This window comes from Rhinopithecus roxellana, chromosome 10 (assembly GCF_007565055.1).
Source record: "Rhinopithecus roxellana isolate Shanxi Qingling chromosome 10, ASM756505v1, whole genome shotgun sequence".
In the NCBI taxonomy this organism is placed as follows: domain Eukaryota; kingdom Metazoa; phylum Chordata; class Mammalia; order Primates; family Cercopithecidae; genus Rhinopithecus; species Rhinopithecus roxellana.
In genome coordinates, this window is record NC_044558.1 from 121,045,111 (window position 1) to 121,061,780 (window position 16,670).

The 16,670-nt window shown below is 41.5% G+C and overlaps 1 protein-coding gene and 1 pseudogene across 4 annotated transcripts in view; one reads left to right on the forward strand and one right to left on the reverse strand.

Moving 5' to 3' along the window:
- Nucleotides 1-16,670, reverse strand: part of FGD6 (FYVE, RhoGEF and PH domain containing 6) — a 137,855-nt gene that overhangs the window by 35,442 nt on the left and 85,743 nt on the right. For all 4 annotated transcript variants that reach the window (XR_004059530.1, XR_004059531.1, XM_010383914.2 and 1 more), the window contains exon 9: nt 2,024-2,074. Coding sequence is in view for 2 of the 4 variants with exons in the window: in XM_010383914.2 (XP_010382216.2) it covers nt 2,024-2,074 (51 nt within the window). In the remaining 2 variants the exon portion in view is untranslated. The remainder of the gene's footprint in view (nt 1-2,023; nt 2,075-16,670) is intronic.
- Nucleotides 13,672-14,281, forward strand: LOC104678584 (annotated as a pseudogene).

Sequence of the window (16,670 nt, forward strand, 5' to 3'; positions counted from 1 at the left end):
GCCTCTTCAACCTTCATACTTTTCTCTGTCATCCAAATAATTCTGTCCTGCTTGGTGCACCCTTACTTTGAAGTCCTTTGCTTTGTTCTTTATTTGATGGGTATTACCAACTTTTTCATCAAAAGATATGATCACTGAAGACAGGAAACTTGTCAGATCCCCAACCACAAACTTTTCCTTTAAAAAAACCCACCTTTAAAAGCATAATGTATACAAATAGAAGATGTTAGAGAAGTGAAATGATTAAGAGAATAAATAAGAATCTCTATCAAAATGGTTAAAAATGTTCACTTTTTATTCTGCAAATGTAAAGGATATACACGAATGTGATCAGGCTGGGTGTGATGGCTCACGCCTGTCATCTCAGCCTTTGGAAGGCCGAGGCGGGCTGATCACTTGAAATCAGGAGCTCGAGACCAGCCTGGGCAAGACAGTAAAACCCTATCTCTACAAAAAAAACAAAAATTAGCAGGGTGTGATGGTGTGCACCTGTAATCCTGACTACTTGGAGGCTGAGGCAAGAGAATCACTTGAGCCCAGGAAGTTGAGGCTGCAGTGAGCCGTGTTCGTGCCACTGCACTCCAGCCTAGGTGACAAAGTGAGACTCTGTCTCAAAAAATTAAAATAATAATAATAATGTGATCGAAATTCATAAAATTAATAGACTTGTTTAATATGTTTCTGCAGTTAGAACCAGGGGTTGCTGGGCATGGTGGCTCATGCCTGTAATCCCAGCACTTTGGGAGGCCGAGGTGGGCAGATCACTTGAGGTCAGGAGTTCGAGACCAGCCTGGCCAATAAGGTGAAACTAAAAATACAAAAATTAGCTGGGCATGGTGGTGCATGCCTGTAATCCCAGCTACTTGGGGGGCTGAGGCAGGAGAATTGCTTAAACCCAGGAGGTGGAGGTTGCTGTAAGCCGAGATCGTGCCACTGAACTCCAGCCTGGGTGACAGAGTGAGACTCTGTCTCAAACAAAAAAAAAGAACAAGGGATAGACCTGTGACATTTGAAAGAGGTTGTTGGGGTTAAACAGAAACACCCAAACAGAATTAATCTGTGTATATGTGTCTGTTATCTGCAAGAGAGGGAGAGAGAGAGATTGTGAGGGAGAGAGACATTGACAGGCAGACAGACACAGGAACTCCAATTATCCCACTAGTTATGAGTCCCTCATGATGTAATGGACTGTTTCCCTTAAGTACTACTATGGGTGAGGGAAGGCTAATATCCTATTGTTAAACAGTCCCAGAATAATATGCTTTTATAGACTCATCCCTGCTTTGTAGTTTAGTCACTTCATGGACTCATGATTTTGAAGCTTGAGGACCTTGCAGATCTTCTGGTTTAATCCCTGTTTTTGAAAGACAAAGAAATGGACCTCTATGGAAACTGAATATGGCACAAGCACAGAGTGACTGAGCACAGGAGGGCAAAGCTTCCTGACCTCAGCCACCACGCTGGCTCCCCTCACCACCAGTCGCAAGAGGTTGGTTCTCATGCAGGGCTGACTTTGGGTCTCCCCTGTCCATATAATCTCACCTATCCCCAGCACTGCTTTACTACTTATCTGGTTCTATGTGAATCTGCTCAAAATGGAGTTTTCAGGAAGGCCTCAAGTCTTTTTTTTTGAGAAAGAGTCTCGCCCAGGCTGGAGTGCAGTGGTGCAATCTCAGCTCACTGCAACTTCTGCCTTCCAGGTTCAAGCGATTCTCCTGCCTCAGACTCCCAAGAAGCTGGAATTACAGACGTGCACCACCACGCCTGGCTAGTTTTTGTATTTTTTTTAGTAGAGAAGGGGTTTCACCATGTTGGCCAGGCTGGTCTCAAACTGTTTACCTCAGGTGATCCACCCGCCTCGGCCTCCCAAAGTGCTGGGATTACAGGTGTGAGCCACCGCACCCGGCCTTCAAGTCGTATGAATAGAGTTTGTAACAGATTTTGTCATCAATATATTTTTACTTTCTACCCCTACCTAAATAAACATAATATAAAAACTTCTGCAACCACAAAAGTTATTTACCTTGAGTGTCTCTGTAATCTCCGGCATCTTCTATGAGATTCTTCAAATAATCTAGAAAAGAAGAAAAAAAAGTATTTGAGTACAATAAACCAGTGAGCCCCAAACACATATCTTTCTTTTTCAATACTTCCGTTAGTCTTGCTGGTTAATATACATGCTAGTCCAACTTGGGCTAACTTGTGAAAAAATAAAGCCCTGAGATCAATTTGAAATCAAGACATAGCATCAGAGCTAGAAAGAGCCTTGGAGGAAACACTGGTTATTTTAGAGATGAGGAATCAGATTACTGAGCAAAGGATCTCACCCAAGTCACATAACCTCTTGGTGGCAGAGCCAGCATGAGAATTCAGGTCTTCTAATGCCCAGTTCAGCTTTTATTCCAATACATAGGAAAGTACCTTAATCTTGAGATCAGACATACATCTAGTATAAAATTCTAAGGCATTAATTCAATCCCTAAAAGACTCCTGGATTTGTTAATCTAAGCGTCTAACAATGCTCAGGACACCAAGGGAATTCAATATATGTATTTAAACAGGTGGTTTTCAAATGGGGACAAATTTGACCCCCAGGGTACATCTGGCAATGTCTGGAGACAGTTGTGGTTGTCATAACTGGGGAAAAGGGGGTGCTACTGTGGCTAGTGGTTAGAAGTCAGAGATGTAGACTGGACTCGGTGGCTCATGCCTGTAATCCTAGCCCTTTGGGAGGCCGAAGGGGGTGGATCACTTGAAGTCAGGAGTTCAACAGCATGGCCAACATGGGGAAACCCCATCTCTACTACACACAAACACACACACACACACACACACACACACACACACACGCACACACCCGGCAGAGATGCTGCTAAATATCTTATAATGCAGCCCTGCAACAACAACAAAAAAATTATCTGACCCCAAGTATCAATGGGCCTGAAGTTGAGAAACCTTAGTTTGGATGAAGAGAGTCTGTAAATAAGCAATGTGGTATATAGTAGTTCTTATAATACAGAAAAAAACTGAGGCAATAGAGGAACCTATATTTAATAAATCTTTGACACCAAGGACAATCATGGAATTTTAAGGCAATACTTCCTTCTCTGTTGAGAAATGCTGGATGGTCTCCCATTACCTGTGAAATTAATACAAATTCCTCCCTGGAATTTAAAGCCCCCTGCTACATAGTCCCTATCAATTTTTCTCTCTCTCTTGCTACTGCCTAAAATGGGCCCTTTGTCCTGATTAAATTTGATTCTGTGCAACCCCTTAAACACTCCCCATGTGTCCCCTGGCTTCACACCTTTTGTCCCTAATTGTCCCTTTTTCTCGATCCCTTTCTCTGTCTCGCATATACAAATTCTACTCATATTCTTCAAGGCTCTTCTTAAATCCCACTTCTCTTACAAAATTTCCATTTGAAAGAAACATTTTCTCCCTTTGAGTAACACATGACACAGCAGTCTCACTTTATGCTTCTATTATTTTCTTTTTCATTAGACTCAAAGCTCCTTGTGAGCAAGTCATCTGATAACATCTTTCTCTCTCACACAGCACTTAGCCAGGGGCTTTGCACAAAAGGGACAACAAATGCTTACTGAATAAAAACAATTCACTTACTCATTCAAGACAGAGTCTCACCCTGTCACCCAGGCTGGAGCACAGCGGTGCAATCATTGCTCACTACAGCCTCAAGTTCCTAGACTCAAGCAATCCTCCTGCCTCTGCCTCCCAAATAGCTATGACTACTGGTGTGTGCCTCCATGTCTGCCTTTTTTTTTTTTTTTTTTTTCAGAGACAGGGTCTCACTTTGTTGCCCAGGCTGGTCTTTAACTCCTGGCCTCAAACAATCCCCCAGCCTTAGCCTACCAAACTGCTGGGATTACAGGCGGTGAGCCACTGCACCTGGCCAATAATATATTACTTTTAAGTTAGGATTGTATTTTAGTTGAGGTAAAAGGCAATAAATGCTGAAACCAATTCTAATGCCAGTGGGAACTGAGAAAATGAAAGGAGAAAAGGGGTGTTCAGAAACTGAATATATCTTTATCAGACCCAACTGCTAGTTAGTACTATTATGGAATAGATACAACTTCACCTCATGGATTTATGAAATCATGCTCAAAGGAACAAAGGAAAACATGGGTATCAGTGTCAGATCTTCAAATGTAACAGATGACACAAGCACACGCCCAACTGCTGAAACTTCGTAAATCTTTGAGACAGTGATCTAAGAGCCTGTGTGAGTCTAGATGTGCACATTATAAATATCCAGCACTGGCAATAAGCCAAGGTGAGATGTTATGTATAAACATATTAAGCTTCCCTGCACCATGGCATAGGTTCTATCTTGCCAGAAACCATCGCTAGCAATTTAGATCTTAATCTGAATGAAGAGAGCATCCGCCCCAAAATATAAAGGAAAAATGAAGCAGGCACACAAAAAAATTTAAAAACCCAAATTAACAAAATACATAAGATATACATTACACTTAGCCTTATCTGGAGATGAAAATAAACTTATTCTCACTCTGACCCCACTCAGAATGCATTCAATATATTACATAAGCTGTGTTTTCTGAGTGCAAACATTTAACATTTCTATGGCTGAAAGTTGACAGGGTTGGGGAGACAAACTTACCCTCCCTATTAGATGTTCTCAAACCCTAAGCTACCTCATTAATCAAGTGATTTTCCTTAAGCTGTTAGTTAGCTGAAGAGTGTGGAAAGGAACACAGATTTACCTAAATATCAGACTCATGGCGAGTTCCTATTTTGTCTTAAATTTCTGTTCTTTAATACAGAAGTATACCAATGAAAACAGAGACACTTCTCTAAACCAAAAGGGTTACCCAGAAGATGTCCATATTAGGAAATCCTGACCTCAGAATCACTACGCTGAGTCTGATAAGCTTCTAAGTTGCATTTTCTTTGCTTGTACTCAAACATTAACTTTTACAAACACAGTTTAAATACACTGAGCAGAAAACCCACCATTAATACATTGCAACATCATGCTATTAATCAAGGAAGTAATGGAGTTAGGTTTACCCTCCTTGCCAATTTTTAAAAATATCTTAATGGTCTCCAAAATTCAACTCTCCAACTTATTCATCCATCCATCTATCCATCCATCATCCATCCATCCATCCGTATTTTGAGGGCATCTTCTTGCTGTATATCTTTTTGAGGACTTTTACCTTGGCAAAGAGAGTAGGACCAAGATCTCTTTCAACTTAAGAATCACCTGGGGCCTTAACTGCAGCATAAGAATGTGACTGATCACCCTGAGTCAGATGGGAGGAACAGTGAAACCAGTAGCTGGCTCCAGTGACTGTCATAACCCAGGTGAAACCCAGGAAAGGAGACCAGACAGACACGCCTATATTGGTCATAGGGAACCATCTATTACCTATCATTTAGGACCTGGTATGCGGCAGAAGCTTTCCTAATAACAACGAAGAGAGCAGTCATTTCAGTTTGCCACGTTAGACTGGTAGTATTCTATGACCTTTCTGTTCCTGCCAAAACAAATTGAGCATTATTCAAAACTTCACTAATAAAACTGCCTCAAATGCCACTGAGGTTATTTTTATCAAAGGGAAAAAAAGCAAATGTTGGTTCAGTGTGTAGGTACACTACAAAATGTACTCTCTGGCCACCAGGTGGCATCACTGATTAATAAAAATTAATGAACTCCATCACCATCACCCAACACGAGCAGCAAAAAATTAACTGGAACACAACATACTATGTGCAACTTTCAGAGATATGCAAGTTACTTTTTTTTTTTTTTTGGAGGAAGGTCTCGCTCTGTTGCATAGGCTGGAGTGTGCAGTGGTGTGATCAGTGCTCATTGTAGCTTCGATCTCCCGGGCTCAAGTGGTTGTCCCACACCTCAGCCTCCCAAGTAGCTAGGACAACAGACCTGTACTACCATGTTGGGCTAAGTTTTTTATTTTTTTGTAGAGAAGAGGTCTATGTTGCCCAGGTTGGTCTTGAACTCCTGAACTCAAGTGATTCTCTCACCCTGGCCTCCCAAAGTGCTGGGATTATAGGTGTGAGCCATGGTGCCAGTACAAGTTAATTTTGTTCTCATATAAAATGCCCAAGGTCACCGGGCATGGTGGCTCATGCCTGTAATTCCAGCACTTTGGGAGGCCGAGGTGGGCAGATCACGAGGTCAAGAGTTTGAGACCAGCCCGGCCAACATGATGAAACCTCTGTCTCTACTAAGAATACAAAAATTAGCCAGGCAAGGGGGTGCACGCCTGTAATCCCAGCTACTTGGGAGGCTCAGGCAGGAGACTTGCTTGAACCTGGGAGGCAGAGATTGCAGTGAGCTGAGATCGCGCCACTGCACTCCAGCCTGGGCGACAGAGCAAGACTCTGTCTCAGGAACACCACCAACAACAAAAAATGCCCAAGGCCGAGCGTAGTGGCTCATGCCTGTAATCCCAGTACTTTGGGAGGCTGAGGTGTGCAGATCACTTGAAGTCAGGAGTTTGAGACTAGCCTGGCCAATATGGTGAAACCCCATCTCTACGAAAAATATAAAAATCAGCCAGGTGTGGTAGCGGACACCTGTAATCCCAGCTACTCAGGAGACTGAGGCAGGAGGATTGCTTGAACCCAGGAGGTGGAGTTTGCAGTGAAACGAGATCATGCCACTACACTCTAGTCTGGATGACAGAGCGAGACTGTCTCAAAAAAAAAAAAAAAAAAAAAAGAGAGAGAGAGAGAAAGGATGAGGACCCAATATATACTATATCTTGTTGGAGATCTAAGTTTTCTGTATAAGGGTTCCCAGGGAGCCTTACCACCACTCATTGATTACCTAATCAATATATAACCAATATATAACCAACTTAGAGCAGAAACTAGTCGGAAGTACTGTTAACCATTACTAAAAACTAGTCATCTGTGGGAATCTGGGACTTTTTGCATTCAACACTCAGTCAGATTCCTGGACTGTGCACTGAGAAATGTTTGGCAGCAAAGCACAGAGGAAATGAGTGTATAGGAGGGATAACATTCCAAAGTCAAGTGTTTTGAATTTGAGAACATGTCTTGCTTTGTATTTTTCAGATTTCTTCTTTCCTCCATAAATATGTAGTGGGATCGGCAACACATACAGAATTATGGGATCCAGAGAAAAGTAAGTCTAGTCAATATGCCTTTGTAAAGTTTTACGAAGTTTCAGATTTCGCGAGAAACAACCTAAAATTAGCCTGACTTGTGAAACAAAGTACTGATCATTTTAAATACCAAAAACAAGCATCAAGTGTCAAGTTACAAAACATACTGACACTTCAAGGCAGCTTGGTGAAGTGGTCAAGAGCCCTTGCTCTGGAATTAGAAGACGGCCAGATGCAATGGCTCATGCCTGTAATCCCAGCACTATGGGAGGCCGAGGTGGGAGGATACAGCCTAGGCACACAGTGAGACCCATCTCTAAGTCTTTAGATGATGATGATGTTATGATGATGATGATGATAACAATAAAGACAGAAATGCTTACTCTGCCTGGTCCAGCCATGTCTAGTCGAGGCATGGGACTTTGGCCATGCCCCGTAGCATTTTTTTGTGTTGATATCCTCATACATAAAATAACTAGGTTGAACAAGAATGAAAACTGTTTTCATTCTAAAATATCATGAAATATATTTTGTCAAATAATAAAATAAAAAATGAAAAATTTGAAAAATTAAATAACGAGGAAAACTTAAACTATGAACACCTCTTTGAGAAAAACGATTACTAAACTATTTCCTTGTTTTTATAAATGCTTGATTTGACTTAAAAACCATCCTGGGGTATATCATACAGTGCTTAGGTATTCTGTTAGCTCTTTAGTGTATTTAATTTGTTTTGCCTATTTATATAAGTAGGATGGCAATACATCCTAATTTCCCCATATAATCTTGCCTTATACTTGCTGTCCAGGCATAATTATAAATACTGTCCTCTTTTACTTTTGTAAGTTAAGGGGTTTGGATTATAAGTAACACTGATTAGTACTGTCAGCTGCGGTGGCTCACACCTGTAATCTCAGAACTTTGGGAGGCCGAAGTGGGCAGATCACCTGATGTCAGGAGTTTGAGACCAGTCTAGCCAACATGGCAAAAATCTATCTCTACTATAAATACAAAAATTAGCTGGGGGTAGTGGCGCACGCCTGAAATCCCAGCTACTAGGGAGGTGGAGGCAGGAGGATCGCTTGAACCCAGAAGGCAGAGGTTGCAGTGAGCTGAGATTGTGCCACTGCACTCCAGCCTGGGTGACAGAGCAAGACTCTGTCTCAAAAAAACAAAAATAAAAATAAAAAAATAGGCCAGGCGCAGTGGCTCAAGCCTATAATCCCAGCACTTTGGGAGGCCGAGGCGGGAGGATCATGAGGTCTGGAGTTCGAGACCACGCTGACCAACATGGTGAAACCCCCGTCTCTACTAAAAATACAAAAATTAGCCAGGCATGGTGGCATGTGCCTGTAGTCCTAGCTGCCAGGAGGCTGAGGCAGGATAATTGCTTGAACCCGGGAGGCGGAGGTTGAAGTGAGTTGAGATCGTGTCACTGCACTCCAGCAAGGGCGACACAGTGAGAGTTCGTCTCAAAACAAACAAACAAAAATTAAAATGAATAAATAAACAAAGCATGCGTTCTTCCATATTTCAGATTCTTTCCTTGGGATCAAGGAGAATAATTGTTTTTTGCTTCATGATTTGTGACATAGAAAAAAACTAAAGTTAAAAAAAATTTTAGGTTGGGCCACCATGGTGGCTCATGTCTGTAATCCCAACACTTTGGGAGGGTGAGGGAGGTGGATCACCTGAGGTCAGGAGTTCAAGACCAGCCTGGCCAATATAGCGAAATCCTGTCTCTACTAAAAATACAAAATTGGTAGGACATGGTGGTGTGCGCCTATAATTCCAGCTACTCGGGAGGATGAGGCAGGAAAATTGCTTGAACCCTGGAGGCACAGGTTGCAGTGAGCCAAGATCGCACCACTGCACTCCAGCCTTGGGTGACAGAGCTAGACTCCATCTCAACAACAACAACAAAAAAAAGTTTTTAAATTATTTTTGAGTGCTTGATACATATCACAAAAAACCTTTTCTAAAGGGATGTGAAAATTTTAAATACAAATATATGAGAATATCAGTTTTAGTAAATGCCAGTTTTGTGTGTTGCAGTTTTTTATTGCTAGTAAAATGATAACCTGTTTTATTTGATATTTATCCCTCGAAGGACATGATACACCACGATCTATTTATTATGTGCTTTTTTTCTAAGTCATATTTGTTCATATTTTTAGTCTAGATGTCTATTTTTAGTATTTGTACTGAAATGAAAATTTCCTAGAGGTACATATTCTGATGTGCTATTTGCCTTTTTACTTTGACTATATTTTAAACTTTTATAATATTTTAATGTTACTATAATGGTGCAAAGGTGCCTCAAAAGATAAAATAAATAAAATAAAATGAAAAGTGTCAATATTTTCATTTACAGGCTGGGTGCTGTGGCTCACCCCTGTAATCCCAGCACTCTGGGAGGCTGAAGCGGGCAGATCACTCGAGGTCAGTTGTTCGAGACCAGCCTGGCTAACGTGGTGAAACCCCATCTCTACTGAAAATACAAAAAATTAGCCGGGCGTGGTGGTGGGCACCTGTAATCCCAGCTACTAGGGAGGCTGAGGCTGCAGAATTGCTTAAACCCAGGAGGCGAAGGTTGCAGTGACCCAGGGTCACGTAACTGCACTCCAGCCTGGGCAGTAAGAGTGAAACTCTGCCTCAAAAAAAAAAAAAAAGAAAGATATATATTCCTTTATAATTGCTTTATTTTTCTGGGCCTACAAAACTATCTTTCCTCCTGTCTTCATTTTAGAGTTTCAATAAATAGCCAATTTTATAATTCTTCATATTTAGTTCTGATTTTATTTGTAGTATATGTATTAATGTAGGGATCTTGATTTGTTTTTCAAATTATTGTTATTTTGAGATGGAGTCTCTCCTGTTGCCCAGGCGGGAATGCAGTGGCATGATCTTGGCTCACTGCAACCTCTGCCTCCTGGGTTCAAGGGATTCTTCTACCTCAGCCTCCCCAGTAGCTAGGACGACAGACGTGTGTCACCACGCCCAGCTAATTTTTGTATTTTCAGTAGAAATGAGGTTGTACCACGCTGGCTATTTTTCAAATTATTAATAGGTTATTTAAAAAACAATCTTTTCTTTTCATATTGTCTTGGGTTTTCTACTTTGTCATACATTAGATTCCTATAAACACAGTCAATTTCAAGTTACTTCCTTATTCCATAAAGAATAATTCATTTTATAAAAAAATCAGTAGATCTATTCTTGCAGTGGTATTGTGTAACTTTAATTGTTGATGCCTTAGAATATGTATCGACTGGCATTTGCCTCCTAGAATTATTATTTAACAATGTACATATCCTATTTATTTCTATGCACAACATCATTTTGACAAGTAATGATAAAACTCCAAAATTCGAAGTTAACTTTAATGAGAATATGTAACGTCATGAATATATTAGAAGCTAAGTAAATGGTACTATAGTGTAAGGTATCATTTTATACACAAATGCTAAAACTGTGGCCTTCCTGAAGACAGAAAGCCTGATTTTAATTATTGTTATAGCCCCTGCACCTAGAACAAGATCTGGTACGCTGGGCGCAGTGGCTCACACCTGTCATCCCAGCATTTTGGAAGGCTGAGGCAGGTGGATCACCTGAGAACAGGAGTTTGAGACCAACCTAGCCAATGTGGTGAAATCCTGTCTCTACTAAAAATACAAAAATTAGCCGGGCATGGTGGATCACATCTGTAATTCCAGCTACTCGGGAGGCTCAGGTGGGAGAACTGCTTGAACCCGGGAGGCAGAGGTTGCAGTGAGCTGAGATTGCACCATTGCACACGAGCCTGGGCAACAGAGTGAGACTCAGTCTCAAAAAAAAAAAAAAAAAAAATTGCTCTGGCCTTTGGCTCTAATTCTTCTGCTTCTCAAATACTCATTCAATTCTAGTCCTTGAATATGTATGTGGCCTAGAGCCACCTCTTATAGAGGTGGTGCTTGCCTAAGTTAGAAAATGTGATCTTGGGAGGGGCACAGTGGCTCATGCCTGTAATCCCAGCACTTGGGGAGGCCAAAGTGGGCAGATCACATGAGGTCAGGAATTTGAGACCAGCCTGGCCAACATGGTGAAACCTTGTCTCTAATAAAAATACAAAAATTAGCTGGGCCTGGTGGCATGCGCCTGCAGTCCCAGCTACTCGGGAGGCTAAGGTAGGAGAATCGCTTGAACCTGGGAAGTGGAGGTTGTACAGCCTGAGCGACAGAGTGAGACTCTGTGTCAAAAAAAAAAAAAAAAGAAAGAAAATGTGATCTTTCTGGGCTCTCAGGTTGCCTTTCTGTGAATTAGAAAAGGTCCCTTTCCTGGGCCAATGCACCCCCTCCTCACCAGGGAACAAAACATGGCAAGGAAAGTGCAGGCTGGATTTGAAGCACAGGCAGACATCCTTGTCCAAGAATTATGTAAGGAAGCCCTGGTCTATCCTAGACTTTGACACAACCCTGGTCCTGAGGCGGCATCCCCACAGAACTCACAAACCAAACCCAACTCCAGGCTCATCCTAAGGTAAAATTTTGACACAGATCTCATGATAGATGGTATCTCCCTAGGTCCCTTTTTAATGGGATAGTCCAGCTAGGCATATCCAGAATGTCCTAAGGAGAGGCAAACTGCAAAAGTCAATATACACTATTTTGACTTGACTTGTCTGAGGCTGCCTTTCTTTCTTCAATTTTTTTTTTTTTTTTAAAGACAGGGTTTCCTTCTGTTGCCCAGGCTGGAGTTCTATGGCTCACTGCAGCCTTGACCAACCTCGACCTCCTGGGCTCAAGGTATCCTCCTGTCTCAGCCTCCCGAGTGCCTGAGACTACAGGTGTGTGCCACCATGCATGGCTAATTTTTTTTTTTTTTTTAAAGAAGCGAGGTCTCCCTATGTTGCCCAGGCTAGTCTCGAACTCCTGAGCTCAATGGATCCTTCTGCCTCAGCCTCTCAAAGAGCTGGGATTACAGGTGTGAGCCACTGTGTCTGGCCTGAAACTGCTCTTCTTAGTGGATACATTTTCTAGTAGCTGCCAGTTTATTAAGCAGGAATCTTAAGTGTACGGAAATGGCCTTGGCACAGTCAAGCTACATTTAAAAGAAGTTCTTACCCATATTTGGTTTGTACCACCCTGAGTATCAACAAGCAAACTTAGGTTTAGGGAGATAAGCACATTTTATTACCCAACAGCCAAGTGAAGAATAAAACAAATATAAGCACCACAGTTCAAATTTGACTAAAGTTCAGTGTTTTCTCCAACTGAAACAGGTCCTGATGAGAGCCCCGATTCTGACAAAAACTGCCAGAGCAACTTTAGCAACACATTCTGCTTGCTATAGCTCTGCCAAGACAAGTCCCAGCAACAGAGGCATTTGGCTACTTGCAGGAAATCTGGGTCAAATCTGCACTTAGAATTGGAAAAAGAATGGCTTTGTAGCAATGTCCATGGGTAGAAATCAGGGTTATCTGCAAATCTGGATGGCAAAAAGAGGCACACAAACCAACCCATCCTATTTTCACTAACCTCTAGGTGAAAAATAGGATTTTCTCCCATCATAAATGGAGGTGCAAACAATAACAATATCTGTGATATCTGTGACTTTATCACCACAGCTATTTTTATAGCATATTACAGTTGTGGCAGACATCTTACCCCTCTCAGCACTCTTCTCACCCCTACCTCAAAATCATGGTAGTTATTACATCTGCCACCAGATCTTATTTAATGCAGTACTAAAGAAGTATAGGCATTAATTACTATGTCACAATTAAAAAATATTTTATTACTGTGATTGCGGTATAGCAAAAAAAAAAAAAAAATTTTTTTTAATAACTGTACTTCAGCCCAATTGGTTTTCCCTTTAATCTTACGTAGTTTTTTCAGCACTTAAAAAAAACTATTCTGAGAAGTGCTCATAGGCTATATCAGATTGCCAGAAGAATCTAGGCACAAAAAAATTTAAGAATCACTATTCTACAGAGAAACTAAGATTACATTTAAAAGCTCTAAGCTAATAAAACAGGTGGATGAAATGTGCTACCCTTGATCTTAGCCAAAAGGCCAAGAAGTGATGATGAAATGTGCTTACCTAAACACTTTCCATAGCATTAAAATATTTCATGGACGGCTGGGCATAGTGGCTCATGCCTACAATTCCAGCACTTTAGGAGGCTGAGGTATAAGGATCCCCTGAACCCAGGAATTCAAGATAAGCCTGGGCAACATAATGAGATCCCATCTCTACAAAAAAAAAATAGAAAAAATTAGCTGGGTATGGTGGTGCATGCCTATAGCCACAGCTACTTGGCAGGCTGAAGTGGGAGAATCTCTTGAGTCTGGAAGGTTGAAGCCGCAGTAAGCCATGATCCTGCCACCACACTCCAACCTGGGCAACAGAGCAAGACCATGTCTCAATAAATAAATACATATTTATATTTTGTGGATACCTGGATACAATTTATTCAATACTATCTCTCAAAATACCTTGTTCACAACTACAATTAAAAATGAATTCCTTCTCTCCAAACGCCGCCAAGATGGTGTTCAGGCGCTTTGTGGAGGTTGGCCGGGTAGCCTACATCTCCTTTGGACCTCATGCTGGAAAATTAATTGTGATCATAGATGTTACTGATGAGAACAGGGCTTTGGTTGGCGGACCTTGCACTCAAGTGAGGAGACAGGCCATGCCTTTCAAGTACATGCAGCTCACTGATTTCATCCTCAAGTTTCCACACGGTTCCCGCCAGAAGTATGTCCCACAAGCCTGGCAGAAGGCAGACATCAATACAAAATGGGCAGCCACAAGATAGGCCAAAAAGATTGAATCCAGAGAAAGGAAAGCCAAGATGACAGATTCTGATCATTTTAAAGTTATGAAGGCAAAGAAAATGAGAGACAGAATAATAAAACATCAAGTAAAGAAGCTTCAAAAGGCAGCTCTCCTGAAAGCTTCTCCCAAAAAAGCAGCTGCTGCTAAAGTTACAGCATAAAAAGATGACCGCTGTAGGCAAGAAGGCTCCAGCCCATAAGGTTCCTGCCCAGAAAGCCACAGGACAGAAGGTAGCACCCCCTCCAAAAACTCAGAAGGGTCAAAAAGCTCCAGCCCAGAAAGCACCTGCTCCAAAGGCACCTGGCAAGAAAGCATAAGAGGCAATTATAAAAAGTAATATGGTTCCTTTTGAAAAACAAAAACAAAAATAAACAAACAAACAAACAAAAAAAAAACAAAGGCCAGGCATGGTAGCTCACGCCTGTAATCCCAGTACTTTGGGAGGCTGAGGCAGGTGGATCACTTGAGGTCAGGAGTTCAAGACCAGCCTGGCCAATATGGTGAAACCTTGTCTCTACTAAAAACACAAAAAAATCAGCTGGGAGTGGTGGCACATGCCTGTAATCCCAGCTACTTGGGAGGCTGAGGCAGGAGAATTGCTTGAACCTGGAAGGTGGAGGTTGCAGTGAGCCAAGATCATACCACTGCACTCCAGCCTGGGCGACAGAGTGAGACTCTGTCTCAAAAAAAATAAAAGAAAAAACACAACAATAACAATTAGGCAGACATGGTAGTGGGCACCTGTAATCCCGGCTACTTGAGAGGCTTTGGTGGGAGAATTGCTTGAACCCAGGAGTTGGAAGTCGCGGTGAGCTGAGATCACACCACTGCACTCCGGCCGGGATGACAGAGTGAGACTTGGTCTCAAAAAAAAAAAAAAAAAAAAAAAAAAAAAGAATTGCCACAGAAGAAGAGCAGAGCAAATTACAACATGATTTCTGAATTCTGAATAGTATTATCTTCCTAATTTACATGGATGGAACTGCCTTATATCAGAGACCTTTGGGTTCATCAGAAACCAGATAACTAGATTCCTTGACTGGAGTCCAGGACAGCCCTACTTTATTATTATTTTTTTTAATCAAGTTCTGCCTTAGAGAAAGTGTTAAAATAACTTTGATACATACAATTAACCCTAGATTTTAAAATAAATACTTGCTAAACAGAAGTTTTCTGTAAGGGTTTTTAAAAAAGAGTCATCTATTAGCGGCCAGGCACGGTGGCTCACGCCTGTAATCCCAGCAGTTTGGGAGGCCGAGGCGGGTGGATCACGAGGTCAGGAGTTCGAGACCAGCCTGGCCAATATGGTGAAACCCCATCTCTACTAAAAATACAAAAATTAGCCAGGCATGGGGGCACATGCCTGTAGTCCCAGCTACTCAGGAGGCTGAGGCAGAAGAATCGCTTGAACCCAGGAGGTGGAGGTGGCAGTGAGCTAAGATCATGCCACTGCACTACAGCCTGGGTGACAGAGTAAGACTCCATCTCAAAAAAAAAAAGTCATCTATTAATTTAATTATGATCTTTTTTATGTGTGCTTGTTAGCCTGTACACAGCTCAAATTTATAGCTTCAGAACACTATAACAGATGTTTTAAATATCTCATTTTCTACCAACATGAGAAATCCTAGATTTCTAAAACCTAGAGGCAGTTAACATCATCCTAGACTAAAGGCAAAGACAACAAGAAAAAGTAATATAGTATGTTGTTAAAGTAACCTTTTATATAACATAAATATTTTGAACAAGATCAAAGAAACCACCTGATCCACATTTAATCAAAGTTCAAAGAACTGTTTTTTTTCTAAATACGTAAGTGGAAAAGACTTTTTAGAGGAATTTTTAAATTCCTCAATCTTATATTTTCTCTATCAGCATCCTTACTGACTCAACACCAATGTAATAACCTTCCACAAATGAAAGGCTTTTTACTGAAAAAAAAAAAATATATACAACATATAGCACAGGTAGAGGGAAAAAGACTACAAGGATATGTGCTATCCATCTCTGGATGGTAGAAGATGCAAAGAGACTTTATTTTTTCATAATCCTTAAATATTTTTATATGCACAAAAGATTGCTTCAAAGACAAAAAGTGATCCTTACAAAAATAACATCACCAGAATATACTTTCTCAAACTGAATGAGTATCTTTTGTGACTGCTACTTGCACTAAAGTCTGCCTCTGACTTTATTTTTTTGAGATAGGGTGTCCTGCTCTGTTACCCAGGGTGAAGTACAGCAGGCATGATCATAGCTCACTGCAGCCTCGAACTCTTGGGCTCAAGTGATCATCCTGCCTCAGCTTCCTCAGTAGCTGGGATGCCCGGCGTGTGCCACCATACCCAGCTAATTTTTAAATTTTTCTTTTGTAGAGACAGGGTCTCACTATGTTGACCAGGCAGGTTTCAAACTCCTGGGCTCAAGAGATCCTCCCAACTCAGTGCTGGGATTACAGGCATGAGCCACCATGCCCCGCCCTGCCTCTGCCTTCAAGGGGTTTACAATCTAGTGGAGAAGATAAGGCACAGAGCCATGGTATAATTAAACAACTAAAAGATTCAGTCACAAGACAAAGGGCAAGATCAATACAATTTTTAGGAATTGCAAAGGAGAAGGCTCAGTGGGGGCCTGAGTGACTGGGCATGACCTCAAAGAGGAAGACTGTAAGCCCCATCAGGGTAGGGGCTACCACTGTGTTGTCTG